Source organism: Falco biarmicus, chromosome 1 (assembly GCF_023638135.1).
Source record: "Falco biarmicus isolate bFalBia1 chromosome 1, bFalBia1.pri, whole genome shotgun sequence".
Taxonomy (NCBI): Eukaryota; Metazoa; Chordata; class Aves; order Falconiformes; family Falconidae; genus Falco; species Falco biarmicus.
The window spans coordinates 11279994-11304727 of NC_079288.1; the positions used below are offsets into that span (position 1 = coordinate 11279994).

Here is a 24734-nt window from a genome sequence, read left to right on the forward strand (position 1 = left end):
CATAAATCACAGCCCTGCTGAGAGGTCTTTTGTGCTCTCCCCCAGCACAGAAGTTAATGCCCTGCTCTGTGTGCCTGCACAGGCAGGTGACAGTCACGCTGATAACGCCGCCCTTTGTTACACGCCCGCACCAGCAGCCCCGTGTTTGCACTGGGAGGGCTTTGCTTGCCACCTTGACACGCATTTCTCCTAATCAAGCCCAGCCCTCCTGCGCTGGGGCTCTACAGTCGCGATTAGAGGAAAAAGCCTCCCGATAAGCCCCGGAGCCCCTTTCTGCCCCGAGCAACGCCCCAGCGTGCAGCCCTCGGTTCCTGACCCATGCGAGGGGGCGCATCCCGGCCATGTAAATGCCATCGGGGCAAGACATGCCGAAGGGGGGGTTAAACCCCTGTGCTGGGTTAAGAGCCCCAAAAGGGACTGGTGCCAGTAGCAGTCATGTGACAGCTCTGCTCCTGCTCCTCTTCCTCATCGTAGGCACAGTAAAGCAGGGAGGGGAGCAGGGAAGCAGCTTTATTCACCCAGCAGCGCTTTCCTCTGGGCATCAAGAGCCCTTGGAGCATCTTCCACGTGACAGCTCAGCTGGAGCCTGCTAGCTCCTCCGCAGCACATGGGAAGGGAGCTCTCAGGGTGGCAGCCTTGAGACAGATATACATCTACAGCTCTTCAAAAAGCCATGTAGGAACTCCAGGAATCCACCTTCTGCACCTAAAGGGATCCCATCAGCACCCAGCACCGCCTGAACAGTGGAGGCCTTCGAAACGACAGCTCAGAAAGCGTCCAGCTTTCCATTTTCACTACGGAAGAAAGAAAGTTACAATTTTTTTTCTGCCCTTTTGGATAACGCATACATGTTCCTAAGACAGGTTGAGCTCCAGCCAAACTGCAGCAGCTGCAGGACTCACCTGCCTCTCCAGCAACACCCAAACCAGCCTTGTAACTGTGTGGCACTGAGGTTCCTCCTGACTGTCTTAAAGACAAGGGGCTGCCCCCTCTGACTGTCAGCACACAGGTCACCTTCCCAGTGGCCAGCCAACGGTGGAGAATAACAAACTCACCAGAGGTGGACCAGCTACATGGGAAGGTGCCCAGCCAAGCACACCCTGTACACACCAGCTAGCTGCTCGTTACCCTGAGCATCCCATCCAGTGGGACAATAATTTAAAACTGGTTTAGACTTTACTCCAAGCTGACCACCCAATTGATCTCTGAAAGTCTCCTGCCTGCTTCCCATGATGGGAAGGGTGGCACCAACCATGACCCAAACCACCGGTGATCTGGACGCTGGCCCAGTTGGCGTGTCCCATGTCCCCTGTTGGGATGAGCTATATTTGCCACCTGCTGGAACAAAAGGCCTGGCAAATTAATGCACTGGTGATCCTCTCAGTACTGATCCCTAAATGCATTTTAGCATAAATGGGATTGTCACCTCAACTCATTTGTTAATGGATTTGTGATTTACACTCGTAAAGAAGTAGCGTTGGAAATTAAGATCGCTCCATAGTAAACAGACCAGGGCAGCAAGGGAGACACATTTGTCCAGAATGGGATTTTTTCACCCCAACATCTCCAACCAGGCCAGTATGAACCTCCCGAGTCTCCCCATCCTTTTCACCCCTCATGCCAAACATCAAAGACAGAAAAAAAAAAAAAAAAGAAGCTCCAGGACAAAAAAGTAGCATTCCCATTGAGGCAATTCAGCTCCAGGTTTGTGGTGCCACTGCGTCCCATGGTGGGTCCCCAGCGATGCTGTGGGACTCTGGGTAGAGCAGAAGGTACCAAACCAGCCTTGGGAAGGAAGGAGTGAAGCTCCCAGCACAGAAGGGAGACAGGCACCAATTAGAAAACATGAAGGAGCAGGTTTGTCTGCAGACTCCCCTCCTGCCCCAGTCATTACATGGGATCATGACGTGGTCATAAACAGGCAACAAAATACAGTCAAGAGCTCTTTAAAGAGCAGGCTCAGCTGGTGGAGATGCTCTGCTGCAAGTACAACAGATGCAAAGCACTGCTTCTAATTAAAAAGGCATTCGCGTAATTAGAGACTGCACATCGCCATACCAATGATTCGATCTAGTCCAGCACACTCACTCGGGCTGTGTTTAAGAGGGCTCTCCATGACTGCTTGGGTTGTCTGTCCTTGTAACCCTGCCCACCTCCTCACACCCCGCCGGCTGGGACGGCAGGGCCACCGCTACAGTGGCAAGCAGAGAGGACCTTATGGAGCAAAGTCACAGGTGTCAAAACCCAGCACCGACCTTCTGCATCCCACCCAGTTTCCATCAAGAGCTGACTTGCTTCCAGAGCAGGTGATGGAGCTGAATTATCCCCTGCCCTTCTACACAAGGAGCACAGAGGGCCGGTCTGCTGAGGCCTTGGAGCACAACCCAAGTGAAATGACTTTTCCCTGAACACTGAGGACTCTGAATGAGAGCTATTGTTATTCAGATGAAACCAAGTGTCAGATTAACAAATCAATGGGCATAAGAGATATAAAACGAGTTACTATTGAAGCCTTTCAAATACCCAAACATATGGATGAACCAAATGTGAATTGTAATTGACTCACCCGTACCTTTGATCTCTCCAGCCTTGGGTTCCCAAAGAGACAGCCCTGCCCCCTCCGACCCAGGCTGAACTGATGGGGGCTCCATCCTCACAGAGCCTTTTCCCTCTGCCTCCATCTCCGGGATGTGGATACAGCCTGGCACTGGGAAACTGAGGCAGCCAGCTCTGCCTCTGAGAGCCATGGCCACCCCGCACTACCCAAATGCAACCTGACGTGTGGAGCCCACGGACCCCGGGCACCTGTCCCCACCAGTGCCCATCCCGGCTGGTGGCCCTCGGTCAGCTGGCCTGCAGGAGGAGATGGCCCGGGAAGCAGCAGGCTCTGGAGCAAGCGTGGGCAGTGCCGACACTCACTGCCCCAGTGCTCCTGGAGCCGGCTGTGGGGTCTGTTCGGCTTTCCAAGGATTTCACTGTGCAAAGCCAAGAATCAGACTTTGCTGATGGGTTTGTGCACGCGCCCTGCCTGCAAAACCCAGCCTGATCGGGAAGTGCTGAAAGCTGCTGTGCCCTTCTCCAACTGCCTCGACAGCGCGCATCCCCTATGCTTGATTAAGAACACAGTTCTTAATTTTCCGGAGGTGTTTCTGCAGCTACCTTAAAAATAACCTAGAGTTTGAACTAAACATTATCCCTAAATTTTTACTTTCAGGGCTTGGAATGAGCGAGTTTTGACCAGTTTCAGATAGAGAGATGCAAGAGGGAGGAAAAAAAAGCACCAGTTTTGATACCATACAAATCTCAACTCCACAGGAGCTGCAAGGCAAGCATCTGTTTGGGTTCAGTTTCAAGGCTCATTACAAACTCTAAGTTGCTGCAGCTATTCCAGGAAACCCAGCCCAGCTTATTCCCCTACCTCCACGCTGCAAACCCCACACAGAGAGTCTGGAAGTGCCTGTTGCTGAAGGCAAACCCCAGGAGCTGCTCCCAGCATCGGGCACCGACACAGCAAAGCCATCCCCACCGGGAGGGCAGAGACTTTGCACGTGTCCTTTCCTCCAGCACCAACACGAGGACTGGGTTTGATGGGGGAACTGGGTGAGCCAGGGAATCCATGAGAGCAGGTGCTGCTCTGCCCCCATCCCTTTTGGGCTCAGATGCTGCTTAACCCAACTGGTGAGCCTTGCTGGGACGGCTGGGCGTGTGACAACTGCCGGGCTCACCCACAGAGGAACTGAGGAAGACGACCATGGGGAGGAAGGCAGGCGAGAGGAAACTCCCGGGCTTTTAATCTGCTTTAGGACCACGTGAGCTTTCTGTTTATATATAGCTTAATTAATTATTACACTACATTTAGCAGTGTGACCTTGAAATTGTCTCTGGGGGGAGCCAGCAGGCGCGGTGCAGCCGGGGCAGGCGGCCAAGGCGCCGGTGTGTGCCGAGCCGTGGCGTGGGGCAGGCGGCTCCTCCTGCGTGTCCGGCTGTCCGGCCAGCGCCAGCCTGTAATTACGGAGCCTTGGAGCAGACAGCAGCTCCCAGCCCCTCTCGGCTTGCAGCAAACCCAGGTTGAAACCCTAACCGGCTATTCCACTTCTGCTTTGGCAAGGCTGATATCTTCTCCCAAGGCTTCCTTCGCAGTTCAACACCCCCTATTAGCGATTCCCTCCGCTTTACAAAATGCCATGCAGACAGCCCAAGGCTCATTAGCTACCAGACCAGCTCATGAGGGAAATTAAATAGAAAAAAAGAACAACCAACAACAAAACCAAACAAAACAACTACAAGCTTTGTGTTAAGTTGCAACAAGTTCAGTGTGCGGCGCTGGGGAAGAAGGAAGGAGATGAACTTTGCTAAGCCCTTCCTCACCAAGGGGCAGCGCTCCAGCTGTTGGCTCTCCGGCAGCCCAATTTGCTCAGTCCAGCTGTGGCGAAGCCAGGGCAGATGTTCAGGGATGTGTTTACACTCACCCCCGCAGCCCACCGCCCCGCTGATCCTGGGCAAGACCTTTGGGAGCTTCCTCCGTCTTAACCCAATTGTGGCATATGGGGGCAGCCACAGCACTCGGGGGACCAGCTCCAATCCGGCACAATTCACTACAGGTGGCACCAGAGGCAAGCGCAGGGGGTTTGGAGCAGAGTGGCACAGCATCTTGGCATCAGGCATCACCTTCACCCCACCACGGGGCACAGAAAGCCAGGGGGTCCCTCCGCCACCCACATTTAGCAGCCACCTTCGCAGCCTCGTGCATAAACCAGCTGAGGACCGTGTGCCGCCGCGGCTGGGACCCAAGGGCTGGGACACCTGCTGTTTGCTCCAGCACCTCCTGCTCACATTCCAAGCCTAATACACCTTTAGAAAAAACAAACTGAAGGCATGCCAAAGCTGCAGGCCTTGCCAGTTTTTAAACAAATATTTAATGGCTCAATGAAGCAGCAAAGCATTTTATTACTAAAACGCCAGGGTTTCATCCTCCCCCTAGTGACGGGAAGACCTCTGTGCCGAGCCACAGCATCGCCCGGCTCAGCCCCATGGACCCCGCTCCAAATCAAAACCACCAATGCCATTTAACCCAGTGCAATGCCAGTCCAGTCTACTTTTCACCTAACTGGCAGTTTTCTAAAGATTTCCTACACCTCCACGTGCCGCGCATCTCTACATCACGGACTTTCAGGTTTTAAGACAAGTTTGCATGCGATGCTCGAGACTGGCTGTAAGCTCGGGGCTTTAATGTAAAGGTTGCCTATCTACTTGGTCAAAGTTAATCGCTGTAATGGATTTTGGCTTCTGTGGAGACATGTTCTGCACTCACACTCACACGGACACACGCCGAGGGCCTGATCCTGAAGCCCTCCCCCAGGCAGGGCTCTGGGCTGCGTTAAATCCAGTCCGGGCACCTGGTCCGGTGCTGGCCACCAGCACGCTGCTGAAGACTCATCTCCTTGTCAGAGCCAACTTCTCACGTGAAAAGCATATTTTTTAGAGAGAACTGGCATTTTCACTCCAGCCACACTCAGTGCTGCCAGACTGTGGTTGTGGCAACACAGGATCTGGCCTTGCATTCACTTTCAGCAAGGGATGTATAAAATATATACATCCACCTATAATATTATACACCGGCATATAAAGTGAAAGCCCATGCGCAATTCTCACTTCTCCTGGACGAGCTGCCTGCTGCGCTGCCAGGAACACGCACCCGAGGGGAGAGGCCATGCCAGTTCCAGGGAGAGGTTACAACTGCTCGCTTTTATAACAAACCAGCCACTCGGGTAGATTTGCAGAAGCCTCCAGCAGCACTAGCCCAGAGGACTGGCCAGATGACAGTTCTGGGCTTACACATTTTAGCTGCGCAAGACTTACAGGAAGGCAAGGACAAGGGAGGACCGCTCCCCAGCAAAGGCTGGCAGAGCCGAGCTCCTCGGGTGATGCCATGCAAAGCCACGCGGAGAGCAGGGTTAGCCACACGTGGCCCTGCACCCACGACCAGCTGCAACTGAACTTCTGGGTCAGATGCTCTGCTGACGTAACGTGCGATGGCTCCCTTGAAGCCAGCACTAAGTCACAGCATCCCGCAGTACAGATGTTCTTTCTCCATCCTTCTTCTGCAGCGAGAAAACAAAACAGATTTTGAAGCAGCTACTTCCAGGGCATTTCTGAGAAGTTAACGCAGATGTAGAGCGTTTAGCAGAACACGGCACTGATTTTCCCTAAGTTCTCTCTCTCTCTCCCTGCTACCCACCACATGGCAGGGCAGTGCCACGCTCACGTATTTTAACGGAAGACATTTAAAATCCTGAATTATTTACTTGAGGTCTTCTGCCAGCAGCACTCGCGAGGTCTCACAGGTCAGCAGCCAAGCGAGCCAACTCACAGCTTCCCACGCACCCCTCCGCACCCCGCGATGGCCCTCGCTCCCTCCCAGTACAAGGGCACCACGTGCAAAGTCACTGTCACAGAGTCCATCTTCCTCCTCTGCCTTCAGAGCTCTTACAAAGAGAACACTGCCACAGGGAATGCTTGAAGCCAACGTGGCACCAGGAGAGGTCGTCTCCTTCCTGTCACTTTTATGAAGGACTGAGGTCTACTGCACACCACATCTGAGCAGTGTCCACCATCCCCAGGCGGAGAGATGCTCCAGACAAGAGGGACTGCACTCCTGCCCTTGGCTTCCGCTTCTCACCTGCCCCGTGGCACGAAGCAATGCCCTTCCTGGCTTGTCTCTGGGCACCCTGCAACCACCTCCAGTCCAGGAGCAACTCCCTAATGGCAAAGCTACGCCATCGGTAACCCCCTGCTGTGAATTAACCCCACCTGCCCTCCAAGCCTGCCGATAACCAATGCATTTCATCATGGGAGCCCTTGTTTCCATTAAAAAAAGTCAAGATAAGGTCCATTTACTCGGCTGCTGGTGGTGCCGGCTGCTGAGCCGAGCTCCTTTAAAAAGCACACAGTGTTTCTGGCGAGCTAATTAAGAAACACACAGCAAGCTGCTGAAAGACCTGAAATTGCAACGGCGTGGGCAAGCCCTGGTACAGTCATCAGCAGCAAGTCAGGACCCAGCAGAGCACTTGAGTCATTTCACAAACCGAGGAAGAGGCCTCTCCTCCAGCTCCTCCTCACACACCACACGGTGACAACAGGTAGCAGCCGATAGCCCCTGACCTCCGAATTACACCGCTGAAATAACGCGCCCGGCTCTTTGTTGTTCTTTGAGCCCATACGTTACCCGTCCCACATGACCCTGGCCCATTCATTACCCCCTGAACCCATTGATCACCCATGGTGACACCACCAACAGGGACGAACGCTCAATGCTGAGCAATCGCTAAATTAGACTTCTTCCTACTTGGGATGGATTAATAGCACCGAATCCAGGCTCGAGCAAACAGCCGTTTAGCATGCGAGGCCTGATGGTAAGAGCAGTCCACAATCAGGAGACTCAGCTCAAAAACCTGGTGGTTTGGGTAGAGTTTTTATAGCCACCGCATCTGGGGTTTGCTGGATGCTTTTAAACACAAAGCCTTCACTGGAAGCGCCTTGAGGTATCCAAAGCTTGGTGTCTGTTACAGACATCTGCCATGGCCCACTTGAAAAGAAAAAAAAATAAAAAATAAATAAATCCCCAAACCCAGAGTCGAGCCCGTGGGTTTTCATTCCCATCATTTTCATGCCAAGAAGGAGCACAACGCTCCCCGGCACGCCGCGTGGTGCTGCGCTAACGCGATTAGCCAGGCAGATCCACCATCCACATAAGTCAGCCCCAATGCATGGTCAACTTTGAAAAGTTCAGCAGCTCGACAGGTGAGGCCATGAAACCCGATCACGGCAGACAATGTCGTCCCCCCCCCAGCGTCGTGCTGGGAAGAACTTGTCACGTGCGTCATATCGGGCAACATGCTTGAAACAGAGCAGCGCGCTGAAACCCCAGCAACACGAATAATCTTTGCCATCTGTTTGAACAACTCAACCCTCCTCAGATCTAAAGGAATGATCCCATGCAAACACAAGGGCCTTGCTGACTGATTATAGCAGCCCAGCCCTTCTTTTTTGGGGCCATTTTCTCCCAGACTTTGCACAGCGGCTAAGGCAACATCACGGCGAGCTGCTTCAATGGCCAAGGGGGAACTGAGCCCTGTGCATGTGTCGAGGGGACCAGTAAAAGTCCCCGCATGCTTAAGCACAATGCAGTGCAAAGTCTGTAGCTGATTTTTAATTTTTTCTTTCTTTTTCATGGAGAAAACTAGGACAGGAAAGCAGCTTGGCAAAGCCACCCCAGAGAACACAACTGTCCTTTAGGATATGCTCGTTACAACCCAACGCAGCTGACGAGAACGCGCTGGAGGAACTGGTCTTTGCTCAGATACAGTCATTAATGCCCAAAGTCCAGCTGGGAGAATCAAGACTGTTCCCAAACATCCTGGGGCCAACGAACCTTGCGACACCCAGCGGAAACAACACTTTGAGTTGAGCAAGCACCTTAGTTGTGTCCATGCCGACAGCTCCGCATGGACCCGCGTGCTGCCGGTGAGGCTGTGAAGCGCGGTGGCAATCAGGCAGCAGGTATTAAACCCTCGCTGCCACTGGAAAGTTGGGATTATACGGAACAGCCAAACACTGTGGCAAAATCCTGCCTTGCTCAAGATCTGCCCTTGGTTCAGCAAGACTCTCACCCTTGAACTTTTAACCATCATTGCCTTGTCCCTCCCCTGCTCCCAGCCTGGCTCATTGCAAGCATCAGCACCACACCGCTCACACCCCCACACACCCCCTGGGGCAAAAAAAAGAGGCTCCTGGGGAAAAATTAAATAAAAGCAAAACAATGAGGAAGTTTCTCATGATTCAGGAATTGCTGTGAAGCAGCGCTTTCCACATTAAGGTCCCCAGTGCTTATTGAGGTGACTGGGGGGGTCTCAGAAATGCGTGTTTGAAGGTGTTCATTGCACAGCACTGGACCATGGGGCCTGATCCTGCTGGCCCAAACCACCCAGTCTCAGCACGGAGAATGAATTAAGGCAGCTTGGCAATAGCGGGAAGATGAAGCCCCAGCATTTTAAAGAGGGGAAAAAAAAAAAAAAAAAAAAAAAGGAAAAAGAAGCAGAGGTCTCCTCTCTGCGGTGCTCGAGGCAGCGGCGGGGCCACTGGCGGCACAGCCATGGCACGAGATTTCCTAGCAGAGGGCTACAGACTCAAAATATAAATCCATGATGTTATGTGGGGCTGGGAATGCTCAGCCCACAGCAGGAGGGACTGGATACTACAGCCCATTGGGCCTAAAACGATAGGAGAAAAAATAAAAATAATAATAAAACCCAAGAAATAAAACCCCAAAACATGTAACGCTAATCACATGATCTTTTTTTCTTACCTTACATTAATTATAGGACAACAGGCTTTTAAGTCCCTAGTGTATTTAAACATGCATCATCGTTGCATGGAACGAAAGAAGTAAAAATAAAAAAATAATTCAACAACTGTTTTCCTAGGTTTGCAAGGAACACTTTTCCCCCCCAACCCACACAGTAAACCCATAAGGAAACAACAAGTTCCCCACGGGCTGCCAGGCAGGCTGCTCGTCCCAGCAGCCGGACACATGCGAGCCCAGGCTGCGGAGCCCAACTCCTTACTGCGGAGAAGAGGAAGCTTCTTTATTATCCAAAAATTCCAGGCGCTACTTAAAATTAGTTTGCAATAGTGGCTGGATCCCGTTTCTCCTCTGTCATGGTACATATTTTCACTTGAAGCAGTTAACATGCTGTATTCATTACCAGGGGGAAAGTCCCGCAATGTGCGTACAGAAGTTATTTCCATTAGGTTTCTAGTTATCTCACTATCGAAAAATCAATTTATTTTTTCCCCTCTCCTTTCCCTCTGCTTTTCAGGAACACTGGTCAGCACCACTTGATGCTGTTTCTCTTCCACACAAGCAAATAATAATAATAATAATAATAATAATAATAATAATAATAAAAAGTCATTTCACTTGGCAGAAAACGGAACAAGAAAAAAGTTTGTATTCCCTCCTTCAAAAGTTATTTTCTACAGATGAAAACTTTAGACAGAGACCAGTAGTTAATATAAATATGATTAATCACAAATACCCCAAAATATAAGCTTTCATCAAGATAAATATGCAAATTTGTGATGCCTTCAGTCTCTCAGAAATCTGAAAAAAAAAAAAAGTTACAATGGAACACTTCACTGTATGTCAGGAACAATTTAAACAAACAAAACCCCCTAACACATATGACCAAATTTAGCCAGAAGCCAGTCAAATAAAATATACTTTCAATGAGATGCGGGTCAAAAATTGCTTCCTCATCTTCTCAAAGCCAGTCAAATGGATTTCAGCCGCAAGGACGGGGTGCTGGGGGCACCAGTAACTCCCTCAGTTCCAAAGTTCAGTCAATTTGTGCAAAAGCATCTGAAACGCGGAGACAAGGCTTGCCCAGCTCGCTGCGCAGCGGCTGGCACCGCGGATGGTTTATAGCATTTTTAATCTGATTTTATTGGGCCGTTAACAAGAAGATACAAACACATCTCCTTATGGACATTAAGATAATAAAGAAAAGCCTTGTTAGGGCTTGGAGAAATAAGCATGCTGCTGAGGAGCGCTGAGAAGCCAAGACTGACTGCAGTCGGTGGGAGTTTGGAGTTACACAGTGTCCGATTTCTAACGTCGAAAATTATAGGAACAAACTTCTGCATCTAATTCAAACGGAGGTAGGAAATAACACACAATTACCCAACAACTTGCCTGTCTATTTGAACAAATACATCCTCTTTTCCATACCTTTGGCATTATTTAGTCCTTCCCCCCCGACCCCGAGCGGCTCGGGGTGCCCATCCCACAGCCGGCCAGCCTCCGATCCTCTGGGAGAATCACACCCCAGTGATTTCCAGACCTCCAGCATCACTTACACTCGCTGCTCGGGAGCGTCACCACTCAGACCTGAAGATTTGCTGTATTTCAGTTAAAACGCCCTTTTTGCAAGGACACCATTCAATCATGTAGCAGTGTGCTTGCAGGGATTGGGCCCGCGCTGCTTAAAATTAAGCAGCTGATAAGGTGAAACTTTAAGAAGTTACATACAACTTTGATGCCAGCTTCTCCGAATTTAAAAAATAACATGTATCCTTTAAATAATGACTTTCACCCACTGCATCTGGAACAACAGATTAATGTAATCGTAAGCATTATTCTCTCCTTCTCCCCTTCCACCTCTTACTTGTAAAAGATTAATCAACCATTTTATGGTCTAATTTAGGTGCCTAATTAAAAACAGAGTTCAACACGTACACCACCATTTTGCTAATAAATCCTGACAGGTCTTCTGCTCTGTTCTATGCAAGTTCTCCTTTCAAAATGCGAGACTGATACATTTTTTTTTTTTTTTTAAACCGACTCAATTCATAAAGATTTCATCTTGGTCACTACGGGACGACACGCTGCATCCTCCACCAAAATTCCAGAATCCCAGAAAACGAAAGCGGTTGCAAAACCGACTTCCCCCCTCGCCAGATCTTATCCTGCGTTCATTTCACTAACTGCTGAGGGATGGCAACATTAAAAAAAATAATACTAAATAAAAAAAACCCAACCCAAACTATAAACCTAATCGGGCTCGCAGGGTGGGAGTTTTGAGACTACAAAGGTTAAGATTCGGAACTTCCCAGCTCCCATCTAGCTCCAAAGTTTCCATCCCTGCTCCTTCAGCGTTCCTGTAAGCACTCAGCAGAAAGGCAGAGTCAAAATATTCCCGATAAAGGAACTTCAAGCATAAAAAGGATGAAAAGGAACTTAATTGCGGTGGGCGCCGGCGCGCCGTGTCCCACCGGCTCCCCCGCCGCAGGGGCCGCCCCGCACCCCCCGTGCGGGATGCCAGCCCGCAATTTAGCCTTTTCCCGCAGCTAAAGCGCTCCGCACCCCGTCCGGAGGTACCCCCGCAACCCCCCGCGCTCCCCCGCAGCGCCGCGCCGGGACCCGCGCAGCGGATCGGCTGTAAAGCGGGTTATAGCGGCAGGAGAAAGTTAGCGGAGAGTGAGCGGGAGCGGTCGGGGCTGCTTCCCCCCGGCGGGAGGAGAAGCCCCCCGGGGCGGGAGGAGAAGCCCTTGCCCACCCCAGCGCCCACCCGGGGGCTGCGGCTCCGCCAGGCGGCCCCCAGCAGCGCCCCGAGCCCGAGGGAAAACAGCCGCTCGGGCAAAAAGCCCTGGAAGCACAACGAAATGAGTGTTAATTTTTATTTTTTTTTAAATTTAATATTTAACCTTTCTTTAAAGATTAAATACGCTCTGGCTAGCGTGCAGCCTGCGAACACCCAGCCGCCGCTTGCACTAGCGGGGAAGGCAAGTTCCGCGAAGGTTTCCTGGGTTTTATTTTGTATTTTTTTTTAATTTTGGGGGTTGCTTTTTCGGGGTCTGCACCTAGCGGAACACCCGCACTCCGCCGCGGGCGCTGCCCCCGCCGCGGGCCGGGGACCCCCCCCGCACACCCCGGAGCCCCGAGGGGCGACTGGCTACCTGTACCAGGCGAGTCCCCGCTCGTAGTTGCGATCGAAGAAGTGGGGCTCGGCGCCGACGGCGCGGACGTCGGGGTGCACCCGCAGGAACTCCAGCAGCGCCCGCGTCCCCCCCTTCTTCACGCCGATGATGATGGCCTGCGGCAGCCGCTTGGTGCCGGAGCCGTTGAAGAAGCTGGAGATGGGGCTGGCGGCGTCGGGCGCTGCCCGCTGCTCCTCCAGGCTGCTCTCCTCGCCCGCCGCCCCCGGAGCCGGCGGCAGCAGCTGGGGCAGCGGCGGGGCGGCGCGGGGCGGTGCGGGGGAGCCGCGGGCGGCCAGCCCGGCGCAGGAGCCGGCGCAGGAGTAGAACATGTAGAGCCAGAGGAAGAGCATGATGAAGAGCAGCAGGAGCCTCCGCCTCAGCGGCGGCAGCGCGACGGGGACATCGAGGCAGCGGTTCAAGCGCTGCCCCATGTGCCCGCGGGCGAGCCGGGATGCATGGCTGGCGCTGGCCCGGCTCGGCTCGGCTCTGCCCGGCGCCGCATGGGCACCCCGAGCCCCAGCGCGGCCCCGCACGCGTGTGCGCGGCGCTGCCCGCCCGCCGCCCGCCCCAGCGCCGCTCTCCCGCCGCCGGCAGCGCAGGCAAAGGCAGCGGCGGCGGCGGGGGCGGGGGCGGGCAGCGGGGCCGGCCGACGGGCAGAGCCGCCGCCCTATCACGGCCGCGCTCTGCCGCATAATGAGCCGGGCGGAGCGACCAACCGGCTGCCGGGGGCGGGGCGCGGGCGGGAGGGGGCGCGCCCATTGGCTGGGGAGGCGGCAGCGGGCGCGGGGGGGCGCCCCGACCCACCCCGGTCCTCGCCGTCGGGGGCGGCGGCTCCGCACCGGCCGCGATAGCGCTGCGGCCCCATCCCGCCGCGTCCGGGCCCGCTCGCCCGGCGCCTGCATGGGGCGGGGGCTGGGGTGTCAGCCCCGGGCCCCGCAGCGCCGGGGGCTCCCCCCGACGCCGGTCAGGTGCCGTGCGGGGCGGCAGCGCCCGAACAGCCCCTCGCCCAGATTCCCGGGGAACTGCCGGGGACGCGCGGGGGACCGGGGACGCGCCGGTGGGACAGCCGGGGGCTGCGGGCGGACAGCCCTCCCCGGCTCGCCGTGTGTAACCCGCATCTCCGCAGCAGGGAGCCCCTCCTGCCGTGGTGGGCCCTCGCCCCGGACACGCGGACCCTGACAGCCGAGCCCCCAGCCCCCCTGAGGGGGGGGTGCGCCCCCCTCCAGCTCTGCCCGGTACCCACCGCGCCACAGGGGCTCAGCCGGCCCCGGGGAAGGGCGCTGGCCCGGCCCCGAAGCCCCTCTCGGTGCTCACCCTCCGGCCCGTCCGGAGCTGCCTCGGGGGTGGGCGCCGCGATCCCTGCAAGCCCTCGGGAAAGTCCTTTGGGACCAAAGGTGCTTGCCTGGAGGGGAGGCGGTGGGTGCTGATGCTTTCAGCAGCCCTTGTTCCCTGCCCCACACATCCATCCAACGTGACGGTGGAACCTTCTTAAGGTCCGATAGATGATATTTAACAGACTCACCCGAGTGTAAATTCTGCCTGACCAAAGTGCCTCCTGCAAAGCTGTTCTGGGTGTGGATCGGAACTGGGGTCTCCAGCATCATCTAGTGCTCTAAAACCACTAAGGAAAGGAAACTGGAGAGGTTTGCAATTTAGGGACCACGGCTGGGCTCTCAGACACCCCGGTAAACATTTGCTAACAGGGACCTCTCTCCCCCGTGGGGGGGTTCACACGGGCAGCACCCCAGCTCCCGTGGCCTCTGGCTGAGGCACCCCTGCACTGGCCGGACCCCGGGCTTCCACTCAAGAATGTTAATCAGACTTGGCTTCATCCCTAAACAAGATTTAATGACGAAATAGTAAGTTTAATTGCTAGACTAAAGACAAGGGTTCAGAGGTCTGTCTGCTGTACAGACACAAAAGGGAACCGTTAGACAAGATATTGCAGTTCTGCATTATGCCTGTCAATCCACATTTCCCTCCGTTCCATTAGTGTCGCAGCTAGATTGGGATGACGGCAGCCGAACCCTCTCACCTGGTGGCCTGTCCCCGGCCAGGTTCCAGCTGCACACCCCACTGTGCCGGCCACATCCCTCCTCTGGAGGCTGCAGGACAGAAAGAGAAGCGAGAAAGTCCCACTCCCCGCTCCCCCACAGCCGCAGGGAATTGCCAGCTGGGGCTCAGGCACTGGGGCATCATGGCGTTGGGGGCATCTCAGTCATGTCCTCCTCTTCCCCAAAGTACCTGGATTTATACCTTCTTCTGATGCGCGTTGGCTTTTTGATGAACCACACCTTTTGCAGAGCCATATTTTTGGAACCTCCTGCCTATACAAACAGCAGGTGAGATCTGCGACAGACCACGTGTTGGGAGGGACATGCAGGGACCAAACACAACAGTCCACAAGAGCCAAATTCAGAGCGTTTGGCTAAGGAGACCCTTTCCACGACACCATGAGCACTGGGATCCTCTTCTCCAGGACCGGATCATGCCAGCGTTTTCCAAGGAGCCAGCGGGGACTTTGGACACTCTGTGGAAGTGCCTCAGCCAGCATTCATCCGGCCAGCATGTAACAGTGGCTTCAACACACGTGTGCAGCTTTTCTACCACATTTTTATTAGAAGATGCATAGATTTTGGTACTGCATTAGCTGCCCTCAGAGCACTGTTGCTTTAAGGGCAGAGCCAGGTTTTGCGGGAACCTCTGCCTTTTATTTTTAACTTTTGCTATCAAAGAAAAGGCAAACCTTTTCACCACCAAGTGCCTTGATTTTTTTGTCTGTCAGAAGTGATAGCATGATGCTGACTTCTTCATACACCAGCTTTACAGCAAATCTTGAAAAGTGTCGTGGAAAAGTAAATTGTTCTGATCACACTAGAAGTGGTGTGAGCATCTTGTCAAACAATCTCAAACTACAAACTAGAGTTTACAAACTAATTAAACCAGGCAGATTGAAGAGGGGAAATAAGACCCTGAGAGCTGCACGACTCTCTAAAAGCTGCACAGCAGGTTAACACAGAGCTAAAAATAGTGCTTGGGCAACCCAAACCACCTCCAGTACCAGTGCCACTGGTCTCCATCCTTCCCGGGAGCAGGTATTTGCAAAGCAGATTTTGGGATGATGCAAGGAGATCGTTTGTGCTTTGGCTATGGAGTCAAAACAGCGAGCGATCCCAAAGCACTCCTCTGCTGTGCGAGAGAATAGATGGCACTGCTGGGCTGCCTGCGCTCTGACGGGTGACACCAAGCAAGCAGAGATGAAGTGCAATTGCAGCAGGAATTGCTTTCTAGCTTCCCTCCGTGTGCTGGTACAGCTCTGCCAGCTGGCCCAGCCTGGTAATTGTGAAGAGAATTAAAGAGGGCACTTCCAAGCAAGGCATGAATCACAGCGGCGGGCAGGGATCATTCCATGGGTGACACAGGCTGGCTCTCCTGGACCCAGATTTACTCACCTCTTTACTCGGTGCTTTGTACTATTCAAAACCTGCTGCTTCTGCGTGCAGGTTGCTCCACTGCATGTTCCTACACCCATGAGGCAAGAGGAAAACCCTTCAGCTGGAATAAGTCTCCTTGTCCCTTACATCCACCAGCACCAGCCAGGATAACATCAACAAAATGTCACAGAAAGTTTGGTTTAAGCCCTTAATATATGTCAGCTGTAGCTTGTAAAAGTTGGATTGGCTTTTTAAGAAAAATAGCCCCAAGATAAGTTTTACTGTAACTGTATCTTCAGCAGTTGGATGTCAGGAGCTTTTTCCCTAGGAATGGCAAATTGGTAAGTGATCAGAAACAGCATCCGAGCAAAGGTAGGTCAGGAGTAGGGCTGAGCCCACTTGGTCCAAGCTCTCCCTGGAGCAGGAGGTGCAGGTGAGGCATGTTTTGACGAGAAGGTTGGGAACCAGTTGTGGCTCCAGCCTCCATCCTGACCCACCTGCCTCCAGCTGGAGCCTGCACATCTGCTTGGGAGTGTGCAGGTCCCCCCCGTACCTGCTGCCACCGTGACTGCCCGGCTCCAGCGAGGCTCACAAGCTTGCTCTTGGCTCTTACGCTTTGATTAATGTCCCACATGCAGCAGTTGTGGCAGGAGCATGCGTGTCGTGCCCCGCTGACGAGGGCAACAGAGCAATGGGGGCTACATGGTGAAGAACCCCGGGTTGGAGAGAAATGGGCACAAACAGCAACGCAAGACTGGGTTTGCTCTGTGTTGTCACTGCAGAGCCCTTGAATCATAATTGTGGCTGTCTTGCTAGCTGGTTAATCAATAAGTTAATTGAGCTGCATCAGTACAGTCTTGGGATCCCATTTCTTGGCGATTGATTGATGACAGCTGGCACTGGGAAGGTGCGGCTCCGGGCAGGGGGTCACGGTAGCGCTCAGTGGAGCAGCGCTGAGATGGGCCTGGAGGGTGCCCAGCTCTGCAAGACACACTTGTTAAAACAGGACGGAAAGCAGAGAGTGCAGCACACCTTCACGCTGAGATGATCAAAGTCCCCGGCGAGGACAGAGGAAGGAAGGGTCAAGTCTGCGGGCTTACCCCGCCGGCATCCACCCTGGAGGGCTCTTCCCAGGCCACGTCCCTGCAGCTGCAGGCATGTGCTTTCCAGCAGCTTCTTGGAGTCTGACACGAGGCAGCATCTCCCAGTGCTGACCCTATCCTCCTGGCCTGATGCTGAGTTTCACCTTGTTGCTTTGTCTTTTCCCAACTAGAAAATCCGTATGTCTTTTCAGCAAACATTATTTTCCTGCCACTGAGCAAGGCAGTCCTGAAATGCTCAGCACCTTCTTTCTTTCTTCTGAAGTACAAAGAGCTGTCTGTCAGTGAAGGGCACACACAGCTCTTTAGAGATCTGCTGGAGCCAGTCCTGCTGGGGGGGGGGGGGGCGGGGGGGGAAGGAGCAGGTACCCAAAATCAAGCCAGGGTGCTCTTGGTCCCAGTCCAGAGAGGATGCTGTTTTCCTGACACACTCCCAGTCCTGTTTGGAGGAAAGTAATTCACCATTTCATGATGTCAGCCGAGTGCACTTTCATGGGACAATAAGGCATTCTGGAGTATGTAACCCTGGAGTGTCCTGGCATAGAGTGACGGCCAGAGACGAGGTGACCAGCCACCACCACCTCTGTTTTAGGAACACAGAGCACCTAGCACACTGGGAGGAAGGGCTTTGGTGTGGGGCTTCTGCATGCTATTGTGCTATTGTGTGTCCTCTTCCACATATATATCTATAATGGATTTGTTGCCCTTACTGGTCTTTTGCAGTACACTGAGATGTTCCTCAGTCATGGGTCCATGTCCCCAGCCCTTGTCCCCTTGCAGGGTCCCAGGAGGAGAGATCACGCATATGTTTATTCCACTTCTTCCACCCAAAGGAGTCCTCGGTGCTGTCCCCTCTATTCCTCTCTGCCACGTCTGTCGCGCAGCCTGTGGGCTGGTGGCCTGCAGCGGTCTGGGAGCAGAGGGGAGCTGAGGGATGCTGATGTACTTATCTCGTGTGCCTGTCAGCAGCCGCCTCTCCTTCTGTACCGCAGCAGCTCCATCACTGCGCACATCTGCTGGACTCATATTAATGTCACGATAGCGAGGGAAGAGCTGGGGGAAAGTGCCCAGGGCATCTGGGATTTTGTCCTGAAAAACGCAGGTGCTAACACCAACCAGCGGAGTCACAGCTTGCAGTGAGCATTGTGTTGGTCAGGGCTGGTGACCATCCCAGCTGCGCACAGCCAGACGGTGGGGTTGGGCCACCCCGGGGTGAAAGGCAGCGGGGTGACTGTGGGTGGCATCACCGGCACTCAAAACAGGTCAGCCACTACCCAGGGAAGTGCCCAGGGCTTTGTGCCATCCCTCTGCATGTAAGCCCAAGTGCCAGGCACTGCCCTCGAGCCCTCGGATGCGGCTCTACAGCCACGCCAGTGCTTGGGGACAGCCCAGGGACATCGCTGCCTCTTGTAACGTTTTGCTGCAGAGTCCCAGGCGTGCTCCCACCGGGGCAGTGGGCAGCACCGCTGTACAGATGTAAGAGGAGATCTTGTTTCTCTCAACCTGAAACCATTTCCTTTCCCCCACTGCCCTCCCTCCCCTCGCCCCTAATTTGTCCCTGGGGTTTTAATATCTATTTCTCCAAGTGCCACGGGCCAAATTTACTGCTCACATAACTCCACCGACTTCAATGGAGAAGAGCATTTAGGGTGCTCCAAGGAGGCGTAAGTAGGAGTGATGTGATGGAATTGAGTAAAGGAAAATACAGTCTGACTGTCAGGAAGAGTTTCCTACCAGCGAAATCTATAGACTGTGGAAGTTTCCCATGGGAACAAGCAGAAACCAAGTTGCTGAAGTCATTTTAAAACAGCACAAGAGAATAGGAAATCAGCTCAGTGACTGGCCAAAAGGAAAAGCGAGATGACATAATGCTACTTCTCCTTCTCTAATTTCTGCGGCTGCATTGCTTTGTCCATGGAATTATTTTCACGCAACTGGATTTCTCCTTGTTTTTTGAGAGATGCGACAGCCCTTGCTCCTTCTGGAGAGATTTCAACTCCTCTGCTAAATTCTGTCCTGGATTAAAGCAATACCCACTGCAGCCCCTGTTAATCCTCCCGTTATTCCTGCTGCTTGCAATCCTCTTCTGGGTTCTTCCCAAGCTCCTTCCCTGACTTACCTGAGTCGCTGGCTCCAGTTCTGTACTTTAGGTGGCTGTACAGCATGAGTCAGGCTAATCTGGGAACGGTGGCAGGGCTCACCCAGGCTACAGAAGCTATCAGACACTGATCTACAAGCAGGAGAGAGACCAGGGGTGGAAATCTTCCTACCTTCAGGGATCCTTCAGGTAGATTCCTGCTAGATCATCTGCTGGAAAATCACAAAGGCAATTAGCACACAGTGAAACAGTGCTTTCCCTGGTGACTTTTGGTTGTGATTACTGCCTGGCTGTTTTGGGCTCGGTGTGTAACACCAGCTCTGTGCACGCAGTGGGCATCCCTGCCTACCAGCCGGTGGCTTTCACAATCTCTTGCCCGCGGAACTTCCTAATGTATTTATGAATGACTTAACATTCGCTCATCGTCTCAACATTAGCAACTTAAAGCTTGACTGCTAGCAACCTCCTACCTCGTACAGTTCCCAGATAATTACAGATTAGAACCAGCTAATTTTTATTTTTGTAAAGCTGTCAGAGATCTATGTTTGTTATTATTGTCTCCTAGGTTGCCAGTTGCATAAATACATATGTAAAAACCCCTTTGATCTCTTAAGTATAATGACACAGATTTATCAAATGTTTGCCTTTTTCTGTCTCTTTGAAAAGGCTGATTTATGGAGTGCAGTCCCTACCTCCCTTCCTCTCTTGAAATATGAAGTGTTTGTGAGCAGCCAAGGTAATATTTAATATCCTGCCAAGAATCCTTTGCACTTCCTAACAAATGAACTACAACCTAACCAAATGGTTCACATCTGTTTAGCCTCTTCTCCTTTTTAACTAAACAAATTAGCATTAGAATACCTGGGAGGCACACAAAGTCCCTTTCTAGATGACAGAACACAGACAATTATTAGCAAGGGGAGTAACTGTACTGAAAGGGGCAGGCATGGACCTAGCAGATGTTTTCACATCTCCTGTAGTGCCCATGAATGACCCGCGCCACAGCGGACACGCTGCCACGGCCTTTTGAAGTGGGTGAGGAGTCCATTCACAGTCCCCTTCTGAATGAAAGCCGAGGCAGCAGCCTCAGCTGGTTGAATGTTTCATTTAAACCGCTTCCAGCAAAGATAAGTTTTGCTGGGTGTTCTTCCCCCCCCCCCCCCCCGCCCCGTAAATGGCTAAAATAAAGAGCATCGCCCCACTCCTGCCCACCCACTCGCCAAGCCTGGAGGCAGCGTCCTGCTCCGGAGGCATCGGGCACCTCTGGGTTGGTTTCTGTCCTCACCAGTGGCTCCTCATCCCCAGAGCATCCAAGCACCCAGCCTCACTGCCCTTTCTCTCTGTCAAATAACGTAAAATTGGGTTTTAGGGGAATCACAAGGCGTGAATGAACATCTGCGAAGTATATTTTGTAAAGGCTTCTTACAGGCTACACACAGGCAACTACACACTCAGCCCCCTTCAGCCACGCGGGGCTGTCCCAGCACCCCTGTTCCCGCTGGAGTCTCACACACCTCTGGGTCAGGGGTCCAGGAGCAGGTCCTGGGGCTGAGGCAGGACGGGATGGGCGAGACGGGCTCTCGCACCGCGCTCCTTTAATTGGACTTATCGCTGGAGGGGGGGCAAACGAATCACATGTGGTATTAAGGCTAACCCTCGGCTTTTGTTGTAGATGGTTTGAAGAAGAAAACGCTCTAAAGCCTCACAGAGATGCTGCTATTAATATGTCATCTGAATAACAAGTGATCAAACCGAACAACAGCTACTACCAAAATGTGGCTTTGTAGCACGGGACCGCATGGGAGGCAGCAGGGAAAATCATTATGAACACACCAGTGGGGTGCAATTATAAATAAAAACAGCTCTGTAAAGGCTACAAAAGCAGCAGTAATCAGTCCAGGCTGTGGTTTAGTAAGGGCTGAAGACACTCGGGGAAGGTGCTATTTATTACCAGAGACAGGGACACCGCTGGATTAAGGGGTGCAACTTCAGGATAAGTCAACAGAGGGAGTTCCCTGCCATCGCGGCCGGGCGAGACGCAGCCCGTCCGTCCCGCTGCAGGTCCGTGGCCACCGGCCCGGCTGGCCAGCACGGCCCCCCCGCAGCCCCTGCGACGAGCAAAGCGCACGAAGGGCCGGCAGCGCTGGAGCAGGCGCCTTGGCTCCGAGCTGCCAGAGACACGGGCCACGGCTCCGATGGCAGAGCCCACCGGGGCTGAGCCCACCAGGGCTGAGCCCACCAGGGCTGAGCCCGGCAAGGCCGAGCCCGGCAGGTGGTCCGTACAGCTGTGCCCCACCAGCGCGGTGGCTCCTCAGCTCACCAGCACACCGGCAGGGAGGCTGCTCCCACGGGATGCGGTGCCAATGCTGATGGGGATGCTGGGGGGCTCTTGGGGGCCAGACCTGCCAGGAGCAGCGCGGCAGTGCAGCAGACAGACCCCTTCCCGTCCCCGAATGGAAGCATTTGCCAGCTACTGGCAGGTCCCGGAGGCAGTGCCAGGGCTGGCCGAGGTCCCCAGGGCTCCGACAGGGTGGGACAGACCCGCCACCCCACACAGCACTGTGAGGAGCACAGGGCAGAGCTGCTGCGGGAGCATCTCCTCCAGGTGCTGCCACCAGGCTCTTCCCACCGCTCATTTCTGAAGAGAGGAGGGTTAATGAGCCTCACGCCCGATGCATCACCCGCTCCTGCCAGTCCCTGATCCCACCGAAAGCCAAGTGCATGTAACAAGCAAACAGTGGCCCTAAGCAGCAGGCCAGGGACATCAGACAGGGGAGGAGATCTAAATAATGTTCCTCTCTCTGCTGCTGGGTGACTGTGTGGCCCCGCGCATCCCGCTTCCCTCGGCATGCCGCGCTTTGCTTCCCCTTCCACGCTGGCTGGCAGCGGTTGGTGCAGGGACGGCCAAGGTGCAGCACGTCCATCACCCAGCCCTTCGGCTGCTCCGCGGTGCGAGTATCCCAGTATCCGTACCAACCTCCGGGTTCAGCTGATAAACTCGGGCTGTTCCCTTCCCTGTTTGGATACCGTCCAGCAGCTCCCCTGGAAGCACGGCAGAAATGCCTTAATCACGTTTGCATCTCTGTTTCAAGTTTAATTTGATACAGTGCCTTCTCTCCCTGGCCAAAAAAAAAAAAATAAAAAAAAAATCCCAAACATCTCCCAGCCTTTCTCAGCTCTCTAGGGGCACCGGTGGAGCCCTCCTGCCCACCTGGAAGCTCTGTCCTCCCCAGCACCATGGGCTGGTCTCTACCCCACCTGCAGGGATGCTGCTCTCCCTTTCCCCCTTTCTTGCTTTTCAGCGGAGGAAGATGGGCAAAATGTCCCAACTGGTCCCAGTTAGGGACAGTTCAGTCAGTCTGGAAGACCAGAGCCCTTCTGCTTCCAGTCACTCAGGGCAGTTCCCCGAAGTCTGTGTTTCTGTTTAAGTCTGGCTACAGCTGCAGTTTAGATGGGTACAAGCAATGCTCTTTATAGAATGTTTTGTGAAAAAAATGTATGGAAGGGAAGCTGTGGTTACAATAGGAAGTGTTAGAGAGGGGAGCAGAGGACAGAACATGTGTCTTGTACAGCAAAACCGGGGGAAAAAAACCTCAAGCACCAAACTGCCCTGGCCTCTGGGGCTGCACACACCTCTGAGGTGTGAAAACCTCAACTCAGGTATCACACTGCCTCGCTCGACAGGCACGGCTGCAGCAGGACTCGTAGAAAAGTGGGAATACAGGTGTGAATTTAGGGCAACTTTCCCAGCTCTAATGGGGATGGCCAGGCACCCTCCCTTCTAGGCACGTCTTTTTAGTCCTTGCTGTCGCTAAAGCACAAGGACCATGGCAGCAGCACAAGGACCACAGCGGCAGCACAAGGACCACAGCGGCAGCACAAGGACCATGGCAGCAGCACAAGGACCACAGCGGCAGCACAAGGACCATGGCAGCAGCACAAGGACCACAGCGACAGCACAAGGACCGTGGCAGCAGCACAAGGACCAGTGCAGCAGCTCCCTGCCAGCTCCCCAGTCTGGTATCTGCCTACTCCACTCAGAGCATCACTTCAGAGGTATCAGCAGCAACGCTCAAACAAGCATTTGGGAGCAGTAACCTCTCAGGGACTCCAGGAAACACAAGGTACCTTCCCAGAATGGATAAATGCACCAACCTGAACTCGCATGAGCCCGCTGCCAAATCGTCAGTTCTCGGTCCAAGGCCTGGAGGTGCCAGAACTGGTTAGGAGCGGTAGGAAAAATGTCTCCACATTGTGGGAAAACAGCTCGTTTTGCCAACCTTGTTCTGTGAAACAGTTGAACCGTGCCTTTTTGAAACACTGGAAACTAAACCCCAGCCCGAGGCGCTGACCCAGGCTGGAAAATCTTCAGTGCAAACAGTTAAAAGTCTGGAAGCAGAAAAGCAGAGGTGACGGAAAGTGTACGAGGCAGAGCTGATGAGAGTTATTCCTGCCAGCTCTTTTAAACACATGCACTTCTGATGGTGGTCTAAATGGCTTTGGGACACTGCACACATGCTGTGCTTGAAAGACCCCCTCTTCTTTGGGCCAGGGAGCCTCTGACCGCTCTGGGCCTGAGCAACCTTTCGGAGGGGCAGGGACCCCTGCGACGTGGCAACCCAGACCACTGCAGGGCACAGTGACTATCTCACGTTCAAGAAATACTGAAAGCTCAGTCGACAGAAGGGTTTGGAAAGCAGCTCCAAACCTTGCTAACCTTTGCGTCAAAGCCCTGCAATTTTGCAGTACGTTTACTTCGGAGGGAGCTGAAAAACATCAATGGAGCCACCCAGCAAGTCACAGTCTGAGGGACCCTCACGGAGGAGGGTCCTCCGCAACAGCACTTCTGAATTCACAACTCACTTGTCATCGTTGACTCCAAATCAACAACACGCTGTTTGGGAGGTGACGAACATTGGAACCAGACTCTGACTTGTCTTTGGCAGGGTCAAGTGCTGGACACGCACCCACAGGGGACATGCCCTGCCCTGCAGGACTGACCTTCTCCATGACTGGAAGAAGAAATAGCAGCACCAAGAATCAAGGGACCGGCCGAAGGACACGCCACCAGCGCGAGTGGCATCCTGCGTCCCACGAGCCCTCGCCGGGGCTGGCTCTCTGCCTGGTTAAGAAACACCATCGGGAACAGCCTGCAACGGAGCTTCTAGCATTACCACCTCCAGCAGAGCTCCTTGGTAGGCAAACAGTGCTGATATTTCTGTTTTAACAGCAAAGTGTTCTGTAGACAGCCTGTGTTTCCAAGGAAGGGGGAATATCTAATCGCCTCTGGAGAGCAACCAGAACAACACGCTTTCTATCTGTAATGATAATGATTTCTAATAGTATCACTCTGTTTCCATTCCTGCTCTCCTGGGATTGTCAGAACTGAAAAGGACGTGTGTGTTTTGTGTAAGCCTTGAAACGCCGTGGCCTGGCTGAGTGGGAAACGCTGCTGGAGCCAGGAGAGTGTGAATGTGTTACTCTGCTGGGGCAGATTATATCGGAGATTGATACAGGAAGCGAGAAAAAAAACCCACAACCCAGTGGGGGAAACGAGAAGGGAAA

The 24734-nt window shown here is 53.6% G+C and overlaps 1 protein-coding gene across 1 annotated transcript in view; it reads right to left on the reverse strand.

Annotated features, from left to right (window-relative positions):
- Positions 1-13125, reverse strand: part of LOC130149629 (heparan sulfate glucosamine 3-O-sulfotransferase 3B1-like) — a 30265-nt gene extending 17140 nt beyond the window's left edge. Inside the window, exon 1 of the mRNA XM_056339472.1 lies at positions 12517-13125. Coding sequence (XP_056195447.1) covers positions 12517-12968 — 452 coding nt within the window. The 5' untranslated portion in view covers positions 12969-13125. The remainder of the gene's footprint in view (positions 1-12516) is intronic.
- Positions 13126-24734: the final 11609 nt, after the last annotated feature.